The sequence below is a fragment of the Camarhynchus parvulus genome, chromosome Z (assembly GCF_901933205.1).
Source record: "Camarhynchus parvulus chromosome Z, STF_HiC, whole genome shotgun sequence".
NCBI lineage: Eukaryota > Metazoa > Chordata > Aves > Passeriformes > Thraupidae > Camarhynchus > Camarhynchus parvulus.
The window spans coordinates 38,804,204-38,821,416 of NC_044601.1; the positions used below are offsets into that span (position 1 = coordinate 38,804,204).

Genomic DNA, 17,213 nt, shown 5'->3' on the forward strand with positions numbered 1-17,213 from the left:
ATGAAGTGAAAGAAGTCAAGTGTTTTTAGCTTTGCCCAGCTAGATCCAGAAACTGTTGCTTCCTTGTCTGGCAATATTAGGTCTCACCATTTGCCATTCCTGTGGTGAACAATTTCATAGATTGAAACATTTACTCCCAAAATAGCTATTCATTTACAAGTTACTGCCTCTTACCTGTTACTCCTCCACTTAGATGCGATGTGTGGCCAGTATTTAAGCAGTAGTGCTTGAAGAAAATGTTCAGTTTGACACTGAGGTGATTTAGCTGACACATTCAGTCACTACATGTTCACTATAGGGTACAGAGTTCCTTATACTAGTGCAGTTTTACAGCTGAATATTGGGCAGTACCTGAAAGCTTTTCTTAACCTTTTGATCTTGGGTCACTGTCCACCCCAGGGATTTTCAGCTCTCATCTCCATTAGTTATGGTCAACAGACTGAAGAACCTGTGATGGGATGTTTTTGGCTGGCAAAGAGTTCCTCTTATTCAGAGTGATTGCCAAAACCTCAATCTGTCACCTCTTTGATTGCATCCTGTAGCAGAGAGTGCCCTTGGGGAATGTAAAGCCTTCACACATTCCTCTTGAGAGCTTCTTCCCAAAATGAGATGTGGGTTCTAGAAGGAGCACAGAGAAGAAGCCAGTTAGATATGGTTGTGTCTCCTACAGATAAAGGTGAGCCTTGGAGACTAGTTGTTTGAAAGACAGTCATTTCCTAAATAAGAAATCAGTTCATTAGAGCCACTATTGCTGTGCGCTGTATTGGCAGTAATAATGCAATCTACTAGTTTAGATTGTCTTATTCCTATAAGTTGTATGAAGGTAAGCAGAATAGGGCACAGGGGAATGAGAGATGTGTTAAATTAGTGTTTTAGGTATTCTTGTTGTTTTTTACCATTGTAAGGAGAAGGAAGCATTGCTTGTTTTTTTTTACTCTTTTGAACTGAAATAGGCACCCTTCTTCTATTCTCTCTGAAATGGTCATTTTTTTTAGCATTTGGTTAAATCATATTCCTGGCAGAGAAATTACATGTTGAAAAGGTTCCTTTATTGCATCAATATGTGACTTTTAATTTTTTCAGGAAGAACGATATAGAGGTGAACATAGGTGAAACTCATATAATTTCTAGCGCTGTTCTGTCCGCAGAAGATAAAGATACCCCCAGGGAGAGAATTTACTACTTGTTTGAAAGACTTCCAGAAAATGGTCAGCTTCAGCTCAAGGTTAGTCTTTGTACTTCAACAAAAAGCAGGCATGCAAAGAACTCTCTCTTTTTAGGGCAAAATGAAGTTCATTTTCCTTTTCTCCCAAATGCCTGTCATATTTTGAAGTAGACAGCTTGGTCAGTTTAGTTGTTGAAGGAGCAACAACAGTGATGCTGTCCCAGAGGCTTTGGCACTAAAACCCAGATCCTGAACAGGAGAAGATGGAAGGTAAAAACCATGGCAGACCATCTGAGGTGAAAATTGAGAGATTCTGGAATAATAATCCCACAAAGGGGGAAAATCAAGCTGGGGGGAATTAAAAAAAACAACCCTTACTTCAGTTACTTCAGGGTTCAGAAAGCGTGGAAGGAGTTGCATGTTAAAGAGTGAGTAATACCCCATCAACTAGAAGAAAATCACAGGGGGAAAGAAGGGAAAAGGAAGATGATAGAAAGGATGTGTCAAGAGGAATCACAAAAATTAAGATTAGAAATGGAAGGCAAGATGATAATCTGTTGACCTAAAATAAGAAAAAGAAACAAAGATTGAAAAAGATACCTCTTTTAAATAGTGTGCATATGTGATAGAAATAAAATTCTGTTTCTAAATCTTGTGAACTTGGAAAGCATTTTGATGCTGGATCTTAACATCAATCTGTGGATCACATGAGACTTGAACTTCATGGACCAGTTCAGTTTAGGGTACCAGGCTATCTTCAGAAAGGCAAGGAATCTTATAGTGTAAGTCAGGTGTTTTTTGGTTTTGTTTTGTGGGGTTTTTTTTGTTTGTTTGTTTGTTGGTTGGTTGGTTGGTTTTATTGGGTTTTTCTTTTTGCAGCTGAGGACTTCCGGGGCTTAAAATTTCCATGCTTCCCTGAAGCTATTTCCCATACTGTTTTAGCTATGATTTCAGATAGGATCAGGAGCAGATTTGTGAAATTACGAAATAGAAAACATAAGCTGGGTCAGGAACTATTTAATTTTCATCTTGGTGTCTGACTGAGCAGTGTGCATAAAATGATTTCCTAGAGTAAAAGTGGCTAAACTCCATATTACTCTGTATTATTAAGGATCATTGTATCTTCTCCAGCCTTATATCTGCTGGAAAAAACTCCAGTTATTTTCTGCCCTTCAAAACATACTATGAGGAAAGAGCCTATAGAAAGAAAGCCAGGTAGCTGCCACTAACAACCTATATAACTACAAAGAAACACAATTAACTGAGAAGGATGCATGGGTGATTATTAGTTAATAAAGGATGCTTGTGTTTTCTAGGTAGGACAAGGGTGGGTTACTCTCCTAACTGGAATGAATTGTACTCAGGAAGAGCTGGATATGAACCTTGTGAGATACGTCCACACAGGAACTGTGGGGTCCAAGAAAAAAGACAGCTTCACATTTTACCTCTGGGATGGGTACAACAGATCCCCAGCTGTGGACTTCTACATAAATATCAAGGACTTGGAAAAGGGTAAAGATCAACTAAACTTGATGTTTTACAGTGCCTGTTTCTGAAACCAAGATACCTGAGTATGTGTCCTGATCCTTTCCTTATATAGGCCCTGGCCAATGTCCCTGCAGATCCTGTAAATTTAACTGCTCGGATTTCACTGTTGGCCAGGTCCTGGGATTTGAAAAGGCTCTGCTGAATACAATGTGTTGCACCTTGCCTCCCAGGACTACCAGCTGCTTTGCAAATAGAGCTAAACATATCTTTCTGAAACTAGCTTTATGTCTGAGTAAAGCAGCACAGAAAAATGGCAAGAATATAAAAAGTAGGCAAAAGACTGTTCAAAAACAGCTCTGTCTTCCAGGTTATGCTACAGTTTTATGGTCTCTCCTTTTTTATTTCCTCTCTATTAGAAACATAAAGGTTTACCTGACAATGCTAGGATTGGAAGATGTGTCAAAAGAGGCTGTGGTCTCTTCATCCTTGGCCTCAAAAGGGTAATAGTTTTCAGGTTCCAACAGGATAAAGGCCCAAGCAATGTGGCAATGGCTGATCTCATGGCTGACCCTGCTTTGAGCAGAAGGTCAGAATAAAGATATCCTGAAGTCCCTCCCATGTTGAATTTCTCTATAATATTTAAGTCTTTTAATTTTTCTACCAGTGACGGCTTTCCTGTGGCTAAACAAGGCAGAAGAGATCATCCAGTTCAACATGACTATTTTAGTGTTGTTTTGTCTATTCTGCAGGAGACATTGCTATTTTTACAAAACTCCTTAGAGTGCCAAAAGGAGATCACAGCTACATTACAACTGATATCCTCCTTGCATTGGACGGTACTGACAGGCCAGAGGAGCTCCTTTATGTGATAACCTCCCCGCCCCAGTACGGACAAATAGAGTATGTCAGCTATCCTGGCATCCCCATTACAAGCTTCAGTCAAATGGATGTAGCACGACAGATTGTCTGCTATGTTCACAAAGCCAAGGCAGTTGTTCATGAAGATATGTTCAGGTAAGGGGTAGTATCCCACCCCACAACCTCTTCCTCTTGAATTTTTGAGGTATTTAAAAAACCCGCACTACACAAAAAAACCCACCCCAAACCCCCCAAAATAGTTTACTAAAAGAGCTGGAGGCTCTGTGTGAATTCCCAACAGCGCATCTATTTCTACTGCAACAAATATAGTTGGGAATGCTTTGGTAATAAATGAATTTTCTCATTGACTCTGAAAACGTAATGAGAGACACATTTACTCGATACCAGCTTCAACATTATTATAGCACCCAGACATACACAGCTGTTAAGATTTAAGCGAGAGAGAAGGATTGAGGACATACTTGGTGGAATGTTCCTTTGGTTTCTTGCTACAGCTGGATGTACTCAATCTACTTTGACACTACCATTGGCATGCTATTTTGACACAGAAATTCATGTAGACTCTTGAAATTTTGAGGTAAATCCATAGGTTTACCTACAGGTCCAGTTCAGCAGCTTAATGATAATTATTTTCACCTATTTCTGAAATTTTACACTTAGAACAGTTTAGACTAGGTGCATTCATTTTGTTCTTAAATTAACCTCTCTTGGTTATAAAGTAGAATGATGCAATGAATCATTCTGTGTACTGTGGACAGTTTTGTAAAAAAGGTCAAAAACAGGGAAAAGAAAAAGCTCAAAAATAAATAAAATGTTTCTAAAAGAAGAATGCTTACTTTTTGCTAATATTGGTAATTTTCTCTAAAAACAGCTTTTGACAGAAGATGGACTTACTGTAAAATTCAAAATTAAGAGCTTATTATTTTTCATTTGTGACTATGAAAAATTAAAGAATTGGCTCTTAAGAGCTGCAATTCAGAAAAGACCCCTTTTTACACTCTCCTTGAATAGACTTCTGATCTGAATGGCTTTTTCTGTGAGGCATGATGAAGTACAAGAACATGTTGCATCACCCAGTTTGACAACTTTTTTGCAGGCAAGTCAAGCAAGTGGGGCATGGAGATGTTAAATAAATCTCCCTGTGATACTGGATCAGGTAGCATTGTCAAGAGTTAACCCAAAAGTAATTCTGAAACTTTCTTCAGATGAAACATTTTTAACCATCCCTTCCACTGCATTTAGTGTGGTGGAAATTCTAGTTAGGAGATTTGTCTGATTCATTTGTACTCACTACAGAAAAAGTGAGCAAATATTCCCTGGTTTTATGTTTCTTAATTGTGAAACATGTTCACCAAAACTAGAATTAGATTATCTGAGTAAGGTTACAGTCATGCAAATCCTAGTCTGGGCAGTGTAGTATAGTAGCTTGTGTCAGTATGACTCCCATATCACACTATCAAAAGCAGATCAAACAATTCTAGGCAAATTGAAAGTGTGTATAAACCCAATGTTTTCTGTTTAGGCCAATGGCTAAGAAACAAACCAGAAAGTCAGTCTTATTAAAGTGAGGTTTTGATGCTTTAATAAATATTGATATTTGATAATTATTTTAATCCCAATAATTCCATTCCTTGATGTTATCATTTGGAAAATAATTTGGTTTTGTGTAGACATATAAATATTCCGGCTGAACAGTATTATTATTCCAACAAGGAATTAATTATATGGGTAATTGTGGGAGGAGGAGAAATTAACTGACCAGATTTTTACTTCCCACTAAAGTACTTCCTTCAGGCGTAAATTTACCTATATTGTTTGGTGCTGTTGGCCTGGAAGAAAGATTTGGCAGTGCTTGTTTGGACAGATGACTTCAAGTGATTAGCAACCTGACATCAGATGCTGGCAGCAGAATGCTAAAAGAACATGCTAATGTCCTCCATTTTGACATGCTGGCTCGATTTTGTAATGAGTTGGCACTATTTATGATTCCATTTTTATCTTTTAAATACCATGACAGATGGTAGGTCCTGTAGCCAACTCCATTGCCATCAAATTGCAGAAAGCATGAAATGTTGGTAGTTGTGAAATCAAACCATGCAACATGTCCTCCAAACTTTGCCTGGGAATTGTATCCTAAATTTTATCAGAGTGAGAATACTGGCTGCTCTCCATTCCTGAGGAAATTACAAAGCAGAGATAAACTAGAAATAAATAACCAAAATTTCCCAAAGTGCAGAAGGACATCTTGGACACAGGCAGTTTCATCACCTGTGACACTAAGCAGTGAATGAAATTCATGGTAAATTTCAGTCTGATGTATCCATGCAGGAGCTTTGTTCCTATCTGGCATTCTGGAGAAGTCTGGATGAATATTCAGATTAATGAACTGAATTATCTAAGTCTTTCTCTAAATATTGTTTGAAACATCATCCAAAAGATTTTACACCATCAAAAGAATGAAAAAAATTCACTTCTGCTATAATGCTCCAGGTGTTTTGAGAGAAGGTTAAGGTTTTGACTGAAGGTGCTTTACCCTTTTTCTCCTAACACAGTATTTATCATCATTATTCTAGTTCTGTATTTGATTTCAGATCGTTTGCAAATAGCACAACCCTTTTACCATTGGCACAATAGCATTAGGTCAGTGTAGGCAGATGTCTCTGGGTTCCCAGCTGGGAATACCATCCTCAGTAAACATATTTCAAACTGCTACATAGTCCCCAGTCTGCCTATGCTCATTCCCATCTGTTTCATGGCACAGTGCCAGTTTACAAGTGATCAAGCTGTAATCATCCAGTGTTGGTGAAGGCAATGAGGAGCTTTAGATGGACAGTCTCTGTGACACAGTAAGCTGCTCCATGACCTACTGAAAGTCACTCCCATTCAAGTCACGCAGAAATACACTAGGTGTTGACCCTGTAATTTTAAAAGTACATCTTCAAGGTCTGCAGTCAAGAGATCAAGGGGAAACAGATAACTGAGTAAATGTCAGCCACTCCCCATTTCACTTAAGTATGGTAGAAGAGTGTTACATGGAAAGCAGCCAGCTAGGCTGGCCCTCATATTGTCTGAAACAACTGTCCCATTCTAGTACAGACAAATTTCTTTGCACACTAGACTCTGCTCTGACTCAGGTAGAACAGACCTGTGTGAAAAACCACCTTACAAAATGTTTTTGCATGTACTGTGCAGCATAATCACTGAAATTTATGTAGAAAGACAGGTAGCTCATACATGCTGTAAGTTGATGGGACATGGAGGATCGTGAAACATTTTCAGTGCAATTTTTAGTTTCATATACCCTCAAAAGTTTTTGTTACAGGCATGAAACTGTTCCATGTAATTATTTTCAGAAGAAAATATATAAATAATGATCTTGCCCATGAAATTGAAGATGAATTTTAAAGGCTAAAAGATTGGTTTTCTCCTTATTTTTCTCCACAACTAAATTTAGTAATAAATTTCTGCAGACCATGCTGTCACACGTATGGCGAAAGCCCATACCCAGCTGGTAGGCTTCTGTCATGGCTTAACTGCAGCTGGCAACTAAGCACCAGGCAGCTGCTTGCTCCCTCCCCACCTGGTAGCACTGGGGAGAGAATTGGAAAGGTGAAAGTGAAAAAACTCATGGGTTTAGATACAGACAGTTTGATAGATAAATTGAAAGCTGTGCACACAAGCACAGCAAAACAAAGAATTCATTCACTGCTTCCTGTGGGCAGGCAGGTGTTCAGCCACCCCCAGGAAAGCAGAGTTCCATCATGCACAACCGTGACTTGGGAAGACAAATGTCACCATTCCAAACATCTCCTCCTCCCTCCCTCTTCTTCCCCCAGCTCTATACACTGAGCATGCCACCAGATTTTCTGGGATGTCCTTTGGGTCAGCTGGGGTCAGCTGCCCTGGCTGTGCCCCCTCCTAACTCCTTATGGACTCCCAGCCCAATCACTGGCTGTGCAGTGTAAGAGGCAGAAAAAGCCTTGACGCTGTATGAGCACTGCTCAGCAGTAACCAAATCATCCTTATATTATCAACACTATTTAACTATATTTAGCACAAATCAAAACCATAGCTCCATACAAATGACTATGAAGAAAATTAACTCTACCCCAGTCAAAAACAGCAGAGCTTCCAACAGATTTTCTCTACAGCCTTGGGCACCTTTCTCTTAGTTTTGAAAGGAAAACTATCTGTAGTGAATAATCAAATCTTTAGTGTATCTAAAGAAACATCACTACTTGACAGAGAACTACAAGAAACTATGTGCCTATTGATAGAAATTCCCAGCATGGAAGAAGTGCTGACAGATATGACCATTTGACAAATTTGTGCTATGGATATCTATGTTATTAACATTATCCTATCAACTTGTACAGTTCTACTCAATATCTTAGCATTTCAGCGAAACTTTACTTGACTTCTGTAAAGAAACATAAATCATCTATTGTCTATCTGCTGAATAGACGAAAATTTAAAGATAGAGTTAGTGCCTAAACAAACCCATGAAGTGAGATAAGGCTGAATCTTTCTCCAGTTTGGTTTTTCAGATAGCTTTGGGGGCATTGGGTAGAAAAGATTTGTAACAGTGAACAGAAAGAAACCCAAACTAAACCAAACCTGGCAGGTCATGAACTTCACATACCTCTCTCTGTAAGCTGTAGGTGCTACTGCCAGGTAACCAAGTGAAGATAAATTTTAAGGATGTGTAAAATATGTACACCAGAAGCTACAATAAGCCCCCCTGGCAGCCTTTCCTTTTAGATCTGTTCCACCTGTATCTCAGCTAGAAGCTGAGATCAGCTCTGCTATTACTGTTGATGTTCAAGGCCTTTCCTCTGGCAGTGCATTGTAACTGCTGTCATATACCTGGCTGTCTGCTTTCACGTTTTTATGTTTTACATCCACTCCACTCATTGTCTGGGTTTGTGCTCCACCCAGCTCTTCTACTTTTGCAGTATCAACACAGGCAAGTCCTGTAGTAAAGGTCTGCATTATCATTTCATTTCAGTACATGCTGAATCAAGAACAGATGCTGAAGACTGCCTTGCCTCTCTTTGCCAGATTCATCATCAGCAACGGACTGAGGACTAAGCATGGGACATTCAAGATTGCCTTGGAGGCAGCTGACCAGGTTTTGCCCACTCTATCTAGGAACATGGGGTTAAGATTAACTGAAGGAGCTATGGCACTTCTTACTCCAGATGTACTGCAGCTTTCAGACCCAGATACTGCGAAAGAAAACCTTACCTTCCTCTTGACTCAGCTCCCCCAGTATGGTCATCTCTATTATAACGGGACTGTGCTACTGCAGTACAATTTCACACAGCAAGATGTGGACAACAGGGATGTTGCATACAAGCACCAAGGCGGGAATTTCCAGACTGACAGATTTACATTTGTTGCCTCAGATAGGACTAACCAAGGCTTCATCGTGAATGGGAGGGTGCAAAGCGAGCCAGTGACTTTCACCATTCAGGCAAGTGTGACCACAGACCTGCTTAAGAGAGATAAATAGTATGATAAAGCCAAAAATGTAGCAGTTTTGATGACAGCTGGTACTTACTGCAGTCTCTGATTTAACTGTGCAGCTTGTACGTTTGCTTTTTGTGTTCCACGAATAATTAACCTGGGGAATTAACTACTTGCCAAAATGCATAAAGATAAGCAAGTAAATACTTAATACTTGCATGCTAAAATTTTTACATAGGAATCTCCACTATGGAAAGGATAGAACTTTCTGCTGCTCTGCTTTCCCACTTGGTGCCTGACCCTGTGATTTGCACATATGGGGGTGTGAGTATGATTGCTGATCTTCATGTCACAGGAATCCTGAATTACAGCCTCTTCGCTTCCCCACCTAGACATCATGTCCTCTCTTATCTGTCCTCTCTGTGTAAGATGCTCTGATTCTTCTTTCTTTGCTAGAATCTTTCTGTTCACTTTCCATTTCCTGTGTTTTCAAGTCCTTCATACTTTGTCATAGGCTCAGATTTGTTTGCTGTGATTTTTTGTATCTATCTATTTATGTGGCATGGTTCAGTACACAAAGTATGTCTGGTTGCACTGCATGTCAGAATTCTGTGTTTCAAAACCCTGATGCTAATGAAGAGACTGTTAATATTTCCTGATGACAAAGTTTCAAGTTATACAACCAGTGAGGAATACTATTTCAGCAGAGGGTGATATATGGGAATAGTAACAACCATTGTGGACTGCTAGAATTTTCACCAGAATTTGTGAAAGATGGAATTGTTATTATAAAAAAGAGGTGACAAACCTTTGCCACAGCTATCTTTTGCTGTGAAGAAAATTACATAAGAAATGAGGACTATGGAGAATGTGGGACATCAGGGCAGAGGTATATAGAATCCGTGGTTCACTCCCCAGAGTGTACTATACCCTGCTATATGTGGCAAGTGATGGGTAATCTGGACCTGGAAAGTTTTTATGTGAAGTACAACTTAACTAGAACTCAGGGGTCTGCAACAGACTGCGAGCCAAAGTGGCTACTGCCACCCTGATCTGACTACTGCTCTTTTAGCAGAAGCAGGACAGAGAATATATTATAAAATGAATGTCTAACTTTGATTTAGGTGGATCATTTGGACAAAATGGCACCAAAAATTATTCATCTCCATTGTTTTTCTGATGTGGAACTGCTGAAGAATGGCAATTATGGGATCTATATTACTGCCAGGTCCCTGAGGGCATCTGACCCCAATACAGAAGATGACAAAATAATTTTTAAGATTTTGCGGGGTCCTCATTATGGCTACCTGGAAAATATAACAACAGGTGATTTCTTTTATAATCTCTATTTTGGGCCATACCAGACCAGACTCCAAACCCTACCCTGTTAATGTTTGCTTGATAGAATCAAAATTTCTTAGTAAACTTTGCACAAAGTTTGACTGTAATAACAAAACTTTTACAATGAAACCTGAGTCTTAAGTTTGTTATGAATCCTCAAAGAGTTTGAGATAATTTTAATAGCTGTTGTTGAGAAAATTTTTTATTTCTATCAAGAAAAAAAAGATTAATATTGAACTTGGCCTTTTGATAAACAGGTTACACATAAAGAAATTGGCAGGGCTTATAATGAACAGATATTGCTGTTTAGCTACAAACCTGCATTTCTCAAAATTCAGATTCTCAACTAAAAGTAAAGTTGAAAAGAGTCTATATGATCTACATGGTTCTTATTAGCAGACTTTTGGCTCACCTGCATACAACTTGTCTTTCCTAGGTGGATTCATTCAGGAAGGATTTAGCCAAAAGGATTTAAATAGCAAAATCATACTTTATGTCATCAACAAATCACGAGAAGTGAATTCAGACAACTTGGAGTTTCAAGTGACAGATGCCAGTGGAAATTCTGCAGCACCCCAAAGGTAGCTCCACTCCTTGGTGACATGGGCTGTGCTGCACTGTGCTTGCCACCCCTTGGGGCAAATGAACAGATGCTGGGCTTGAAGCCGTGCAGACATGGACATAGCTGCAACTAAGCCTGCCATTGCTTTTGTAAGAGTAGAGAAGACTTCTTCCCCTCAAGAAGGTGAAGCCTTCTTGAAGCCTTCTTGAAGCTCAACAAGTCTTGAGCTGCAGGTTAGACTGTGTCACAGTTCTCAAGCGCCTTCAGTATTCACCAGGAAACATAATGCATTTAGTGGGGTTGGGCATTTGGAGATCTGAGATGCTGTATGCTGAAGGATGGGACTACCACTTCATGAACATGGTCCTGTAGCTGCAGGTCACTCTTGCCCTTAGCAGATGGCAGCGCATTTTTCACAAGCTTGAGATTACAGTGGAGGGGATGCTCTCAAATGACAAAGCAATGAGTGCCATATTTCTGCAAAAGAGCACTGAAAGAAGGTGGAGAGCACACAGCACCTTCTTTGTCATCCACTGCATGTACTAGGCATACCATGCAATATCTCCTTGTGACATACCATAAGCCTCATGTAGAAAAATTAGAATGTCATCTGAACTGGGCTTTGATGATAAAAGCCAGAAGTGCAAGTAGCTCTTCAGTAGAGGTAATGCTTCTTTTTATTCCTGAAAATAGGGCTAAGTGTTCAACCAACTTGTTTAATCAGAAGAAATTGAAAAAAAAAACCCCAAAAACTCAATATGCTTTTTCTGGGCTAATATGGCTACTTACAAACCCAGATTCATGGTGAAGAAAGAAAAACAGAGAGCTATGCCCAGAGGCAGACCACTTCTCTGCACACTGGAGGGAGGACAGGGACTGAGCTGAGCTGGAGGCAGCATTTAGGCAGTTATGTGCTGTGCCAAAAGATGTCCCCATACACAAACACATCTGAGCATGGACAGCCCAGCTGCTCTGTACTGGCTTGCAGATGAAAAATCACCATTATGTGATACCACTTCAAATGGGAAAATGCAACTCCTTTTAAATGAATGACAATGCATAGCACAGCTTTAGGAGAAGAGCAAAGAAAAAACTCTTGTTTTGCAGAAAATAGGTGTTTCAGTGAAGTTATCTGCTAGTAGACCAAAGGGGAAGTTTAGTGAAAAAAATAGCATTTTAATATTGGATTTAAAACCTTGTGAGGTATTTTTTCAATTTAAAGTAGTTATCACCTAATGATAACAGTTTCAAAAGACATAATTTATTGTTCATGTCCCAGCTTTTATTTGAATGCTACTGGACTACATCTGGCACATCCATCCTCTTTAGCAAAAATGAAGCAAATCAGCTTCCAAATGGGTTTCTCGCAAAATCAGCATCAGAGGGTAGAGGAGGACAGGAGAGAACTTCCACTGGTGATAGAGCTAGTCAGCTGTGAAAGGCCTAGAATTGTGCATTAGTAAAGTACAAATTGTAAATAGCTCAGCTTATTTTCCTTCTTTGCAATCTCATTCATCCTTCTCTGACTCTTACTAATTTTTATTACAGCTTTAAAAAAGGAAAGATCTTTATTGGTGATCCTGTGCAGCACACAGTCTTCTGAGGTTCAGACACTGCCCCCATCCTCCATAAAAAATTCTAAAATTCAGTGCGTAAGACACCTGGAATCAGATAGAGGAAAGGTTGAAGAGTGAAGTGTGCCAAGTACTAAAGTAAGGGAAGAAGTCCCTTGCATAGAGGCAGAAAAGTCCTAGAGCATACTCTGTGTGCTACAGGAGGAGAGATGGAGGATACATGACGGAAGATGGGTGGAAAGGAGGATATTGGTGAGGAAACACTGGGGACTGAGAGTATAATAAAACTGCAAGGCTAAAGGGAACCAGAACAAACAGTGATAACTTGACTTGGCCTATTGTTGTAATGGACAAACTGGTCTTCTCAAAGTTAATGCAGAATCCCTCTGTAAAACAAGGCTCAAGTGTGGCTTAGGGTACGTCAGGGCTAGCCTGGAAGATTTATTACTCCCTCTTCCTAATCAGTTAAATCACACAAATATGTTGATTTGGAGACAAAGACTCAGTATGTGTATTGGCTAAATCAGCAGTCGAGAGAGAAGGCTCCTCACACGGCCCCTGAGCAGCACAGGCTGGGGGTGGCTGGCCAGGTGGCTTTGCTCTAAACTCACATTCCTTTCTCTCCCACAGGCTGGAGCTACGGTGGTCTCGAATTGAAATGCTACAGACTGAATATGAGGTGTGTGAAAACACAGGAGTGGTGTCTCTGAAAATCACCAGGGCAGGACACCTGGGGGAGTCTGCCTTTATAACCGTGAAGGTAAAGCCAAAAGCCAACAACCTAACTTAATAAGTGCAGCCTGTTATTTTACTCCTCAGATGTAAATATAATTCAATAATCATCAAAGAGGCCATGTGATTCAATCCATACTTACTGGGACATTGTCTCTGCTACTGCAGATGGCTGAAACACTTCTGACAAAATTTCTTGGGCTTTAAGTAGAAATGCTAATTAACCAAACCTGAAATGTTTTGGAGCAGCGTTTCAGTTTTGATGAAAAAACAGAGCAGGCAGTTTCCTCTGGCACTGTGCTCAGAAGCTTAGTTTCCAGGATCTGCCACTTTAAAATTCATGTTTTGGGCAATGTGGGGCCTTGGGGCTTTTGTTTTGCCTTCTCAGGCTGGAGGAGCCCGGGAAGTATAGGTACTTCAACTACACAGCCATGGCAGCCTTCTCCATTTCACCCCCTACTGCCTATAGCCAAGGGAAATTCCCCTGCACCTTCAATGACTGCCTCTGTCTTATGTCAAAAAGACTAGACTGAAAGCTGCAGGCTATAATTTTGTAAAACAGGTTTTGTGCAACTTGCCTTCACAAATTTTATCTTTCCTCATAAAATGGAAATTCCAGTATTTTATAAGCTCTTCTTGCTAGAGAAATACCATTTTTCCCCTCAGAGTTTCTCAGGATTATAGCCGTAATGAGAAACATAATTTTGATTTTTCTTCTACTGAAATTAGTGGGAATTTTGCTAATGATGCCCTCAGGGGATATCTTGTCCTACCCTCCACAGACTCTGGTGATTCTACTCCAGCAGTCACTTGCAGAAACAGATCAGTGAAACTGATTCCAGCATCAAGAGCTGGAAACATACACAGTGCGAAACTGGTGTCCTCTGGTGCCTCTTATGAAATTTCAGGGAGTTGCTAGTATGTACAGTTCACATCTATCCTAATGAGTCTTTGGGAGTGACAGAAGGCTCTGTGCGAAATAGCTTATTTCAAGATATCACAAAGGGCCAAATAGGAAAACATGGCCAAGTTGTTACTGCTCTTATGAGATGACAGGATGTGCTTTTCCAGGAGCCAGGTATGGCAGGGTCCCCAGGCATGGTGAACAGCAGTGTTACCTGGTGTCAAATAGCAATCTCAGAGGGGAATGAACAAAACAATAAGATAGGGATTTTTTTTAAATGATTAATTTTGTAAGCCATAAGCAAGAACAGAATGACAGTTGCACATAAGAAGGTTTATTCTTCAGCTCTTTATCTTTTTTCCCAGTCTGAGTATATGTATGGATTGGCTTGTCTATTTGAGACATGCAAAGTACCTTCAGCATGCAGCGGAGTGCAGTGTCTTGGTGAAAAGAGTCACAGTGTATTATTTACTGTTTGATTTCCTCTCAGGTCAATGAAATATCTGCTAGGCTGGGAAAGGACTTCACGGTGACTCCCTCCAAACTTGTTCAGTTTGATCCAGGTATGAAATAGTGTACTGAGTAATTCTAAAATGAATTCACTGATTTTAGAAGAGTAACCTCTTGCTTTGGAGAGTGAAATCTATTACATATATATAGCTAGAGAAGCTGAATAGTATTTAAGATTTGAGCTTATTTTTTGGAAGTGCTGTGGGCTTCTTTAGTGAATTTGTATCCTTATTATTTAGCATGAGATTGCCCACGGTCTTTTACTGGTGTTAAAATACCAAAAGTGCTGAAATGATGTCTCCTGATCTCCCAACAACTAGGCTGGATAGGACTCACCCTGAGCTGATCTGTGGGATGCTTTAAGGACTTCAGTCATTATAAGTAAAGCCCAGGACACAGGTCAAATTTAGACAACACATAGAACAACTTAGGTTAGTCAAGATGTCCAAGGCCCTTTATCATTCACATACCAAGTAAAGACAAGGAAACAAGAAAAAACAATGGTAAGATTTGCCTAAAAGGTTGCATTTCAATCTAACATGGTTTTTGATCCATTTGCAGGTATTTTAAATAACTGTTCCATCTTTAAAGTTAAACTTTTCAGATACAAACTCTATGATACATTTTCTCTTGAAAATCAGTGGAAGTCCTAAATCAATGTATTGCAGCGCAATTTCGCACATCTACATCAGCATTTTGTTACAGTGTATGCACTTCAACTGAATCATCATTGCCCAGGAACAAATTCAAACGTAATGTTATTTGGAAGAACAGCAGGAGTCCAGTCAGTCAGCAGGAGCACAATAGCATACATAATCTACTCCGCTCTAGCTGCAGACATGTTAATTAATCTATTTCTTTGACACCCTGATTGATTGAAATAGCACTTAAAGAGTAATTAAAATGTTTATTTCTGCTAGGAGTGTCAACGAAGATGTGGAATATAGCAATTACCTATGACGGATTAGAGGAAGATGATGAAGTCTTTGAAGTAGTTCTGAACTCCCCTGTGAATGCTGTTCTTGGCACACGGACAAAAGCTGTAGTGAAAATTTTGGACTCAAAAGGAGGTATTCTTTTTTGATCTTTGTGACTAAGAAGGTGGGACAATCTTGGCTGAATAGCTACCTATTTTCAACCACAAGTTGTTTCTAACATTCACCATTAGACCAAACTGCCTAATTTATTTTCAGAGAAAACAGGCTTGACACTTGCAGACCTTTTATTCTCTCACAAAATCACATGCATCCTCTTAGGAAACACAGCATGAGAAAAGCAATGAGTACAAAATGAGAAAAATGCCAGGAAAGAAACCACTTTTCATAACAACATGTGTTCAGTTTGCATTTACTAAAGTGGGAAAAATTGGGTTTAGATCCATTAGATTTTTTCCCCCAGTTATTATTTAGTTATCACATACCCTCTAAAAGAGATTTACTTTTCTCTCAAAAAAGAAATGTAGCAAATTAATCCATCTCTTAACAATATATTTTCCAATACTTAAAAAGCACAGTCCATAACTTCACAGCAAATAGTTTAGTCTTCGAAGACTGCATTATCATTATGTTTTTCAGCAACCAAATATGGAGTGTCTGAAATCAGAACAAAAAGGAGTCAGTTGTAGAAACAGAATCATAACAGTAGAAAAATAGAAATAACTAGAAAAGCAGTTGCAGCCTCTGACTGCTGAAGAGTGTCTCTTCTTCTGGTGTTTAGTGAAACAATTTTAAATACCCATATTGCAATGAATTAGGCTTCATGTTACAAAAAGCCCCTTTGAAAGTTCAGATTTGTCTTCTTCTAAATATTCCTAGTGTAAATCAGGACTTAATTGATGCAGCGACTTCATTGAAACAACAATATCCTGGATTTCCAAGAAGAAGCTTCTCTGGATGTGATGGAAGTCTCCTCAATGGTGGTTAAAGATACCTGTATATTCATGGCCAAAAACCCCAGCACTTCAAAGCCCAGTATAAGAATGAAAGCAGGTGTTTTCAGCAGATGCTTAGTTGAATTCTGACCTGTGGGTAGACAGATGCATCACATATAAGATCTTACTTTTAGAGATAGTAGTTGCAGTTATAGTCATAGATAACCCCAGAAATGAGGGTGACTGAACAAACAGCAAATCAACTACTTCAAGTGAAAGAATCATCCAACTTTTAAGGACAAGCTGTTTATGTACCCATGTGAACATGACCAGTTATTTGCTCATGCAGTTAAAGCTGACCATCTGCCATTTTCTATGCTTTCAGGTCAATGCAGCTATTCTCATTCTTCTGGCCAAAGCAAGCACGACTTCTGGGGGAGAGGCATGCTGTTTCCAGTTTCCTCAGGCTCCTCATCACCTTCCAGGCCTGGCAATGTTTCCTTGGAAAGGATTCCACTGCCTCCTTCCAAAGGGATGAGAGGGCATGGAGGGGATCTGTGGCAGGAGCACAGCTTGGCGAATTGGTCAAGGACCAGGCTGAAAGTAACTGGAAATGGCAGAATAGTAAGACACTTCTGTAGTTCAGTGATGAACTGATTTGTGAATTTATTGTGATGTGACATCTTCATTTAACTGTCATTTTTGTAGCAATTCTATCT

At 39.5% G+C, this 17,213-nt stretch overlaps 1 protein-coding gene across 5 annotated transcripts in view; it reads left to right on the forward strand.

Annotated features, from left to right (window-relative positions):
- The window catches only part of FREM1 (FRAS1 related extracellular matrix 1), a 62,329-nt gene that overhangs the window by 32,889 nt on the left and 12,227 nt on the right, over positions 1-17,213 (forward strand). For 3 of the 5 annotated variants that reach the window (XM_030968389.1, XM_030968390.1, XM_030968392.1), the window contains 10 exons: positions 1,084-1,225; positions 2,482-2,677; positions 3,403-3,667; positions 8,594-9,008; positions 10,126-10,327; positions 10,779-10,923; positions 13,109-13,238; positions 14,605-14,677; positions 15,545-15,694; positions 16,880-17,118. In XM_030968389.1, coding sequence (XP_030824249.1) covers positions 1,084-1,225; positions 2,482-2,677; positions 3,403-3,667; positions 8,594-9,008; positions 10,126-10,327; positions 10,779-10,923; positions 13,109-13,238; positions 14,605-14,677; positions 15,545-15,694; positions 16,880-17,118 — 1,957 coding nt within the window. Of the gene's footprint in view, positions 1-1,083; positions 1,226-2,481; positions 2,678-3,402; positions 3,668-8,540; positions 9,009-10,125; positions 10,328-10,778; positions 10,924-13,108; positions 13,239-14,604; positions 14,678-15,544; positions 15,695-16,879; positions 17,119-17,213 lie in introns of those variants that run through there. The other 2 variants (XM_030968394.1, XM_030968393.1) reach the window with 2 other exon arrangements.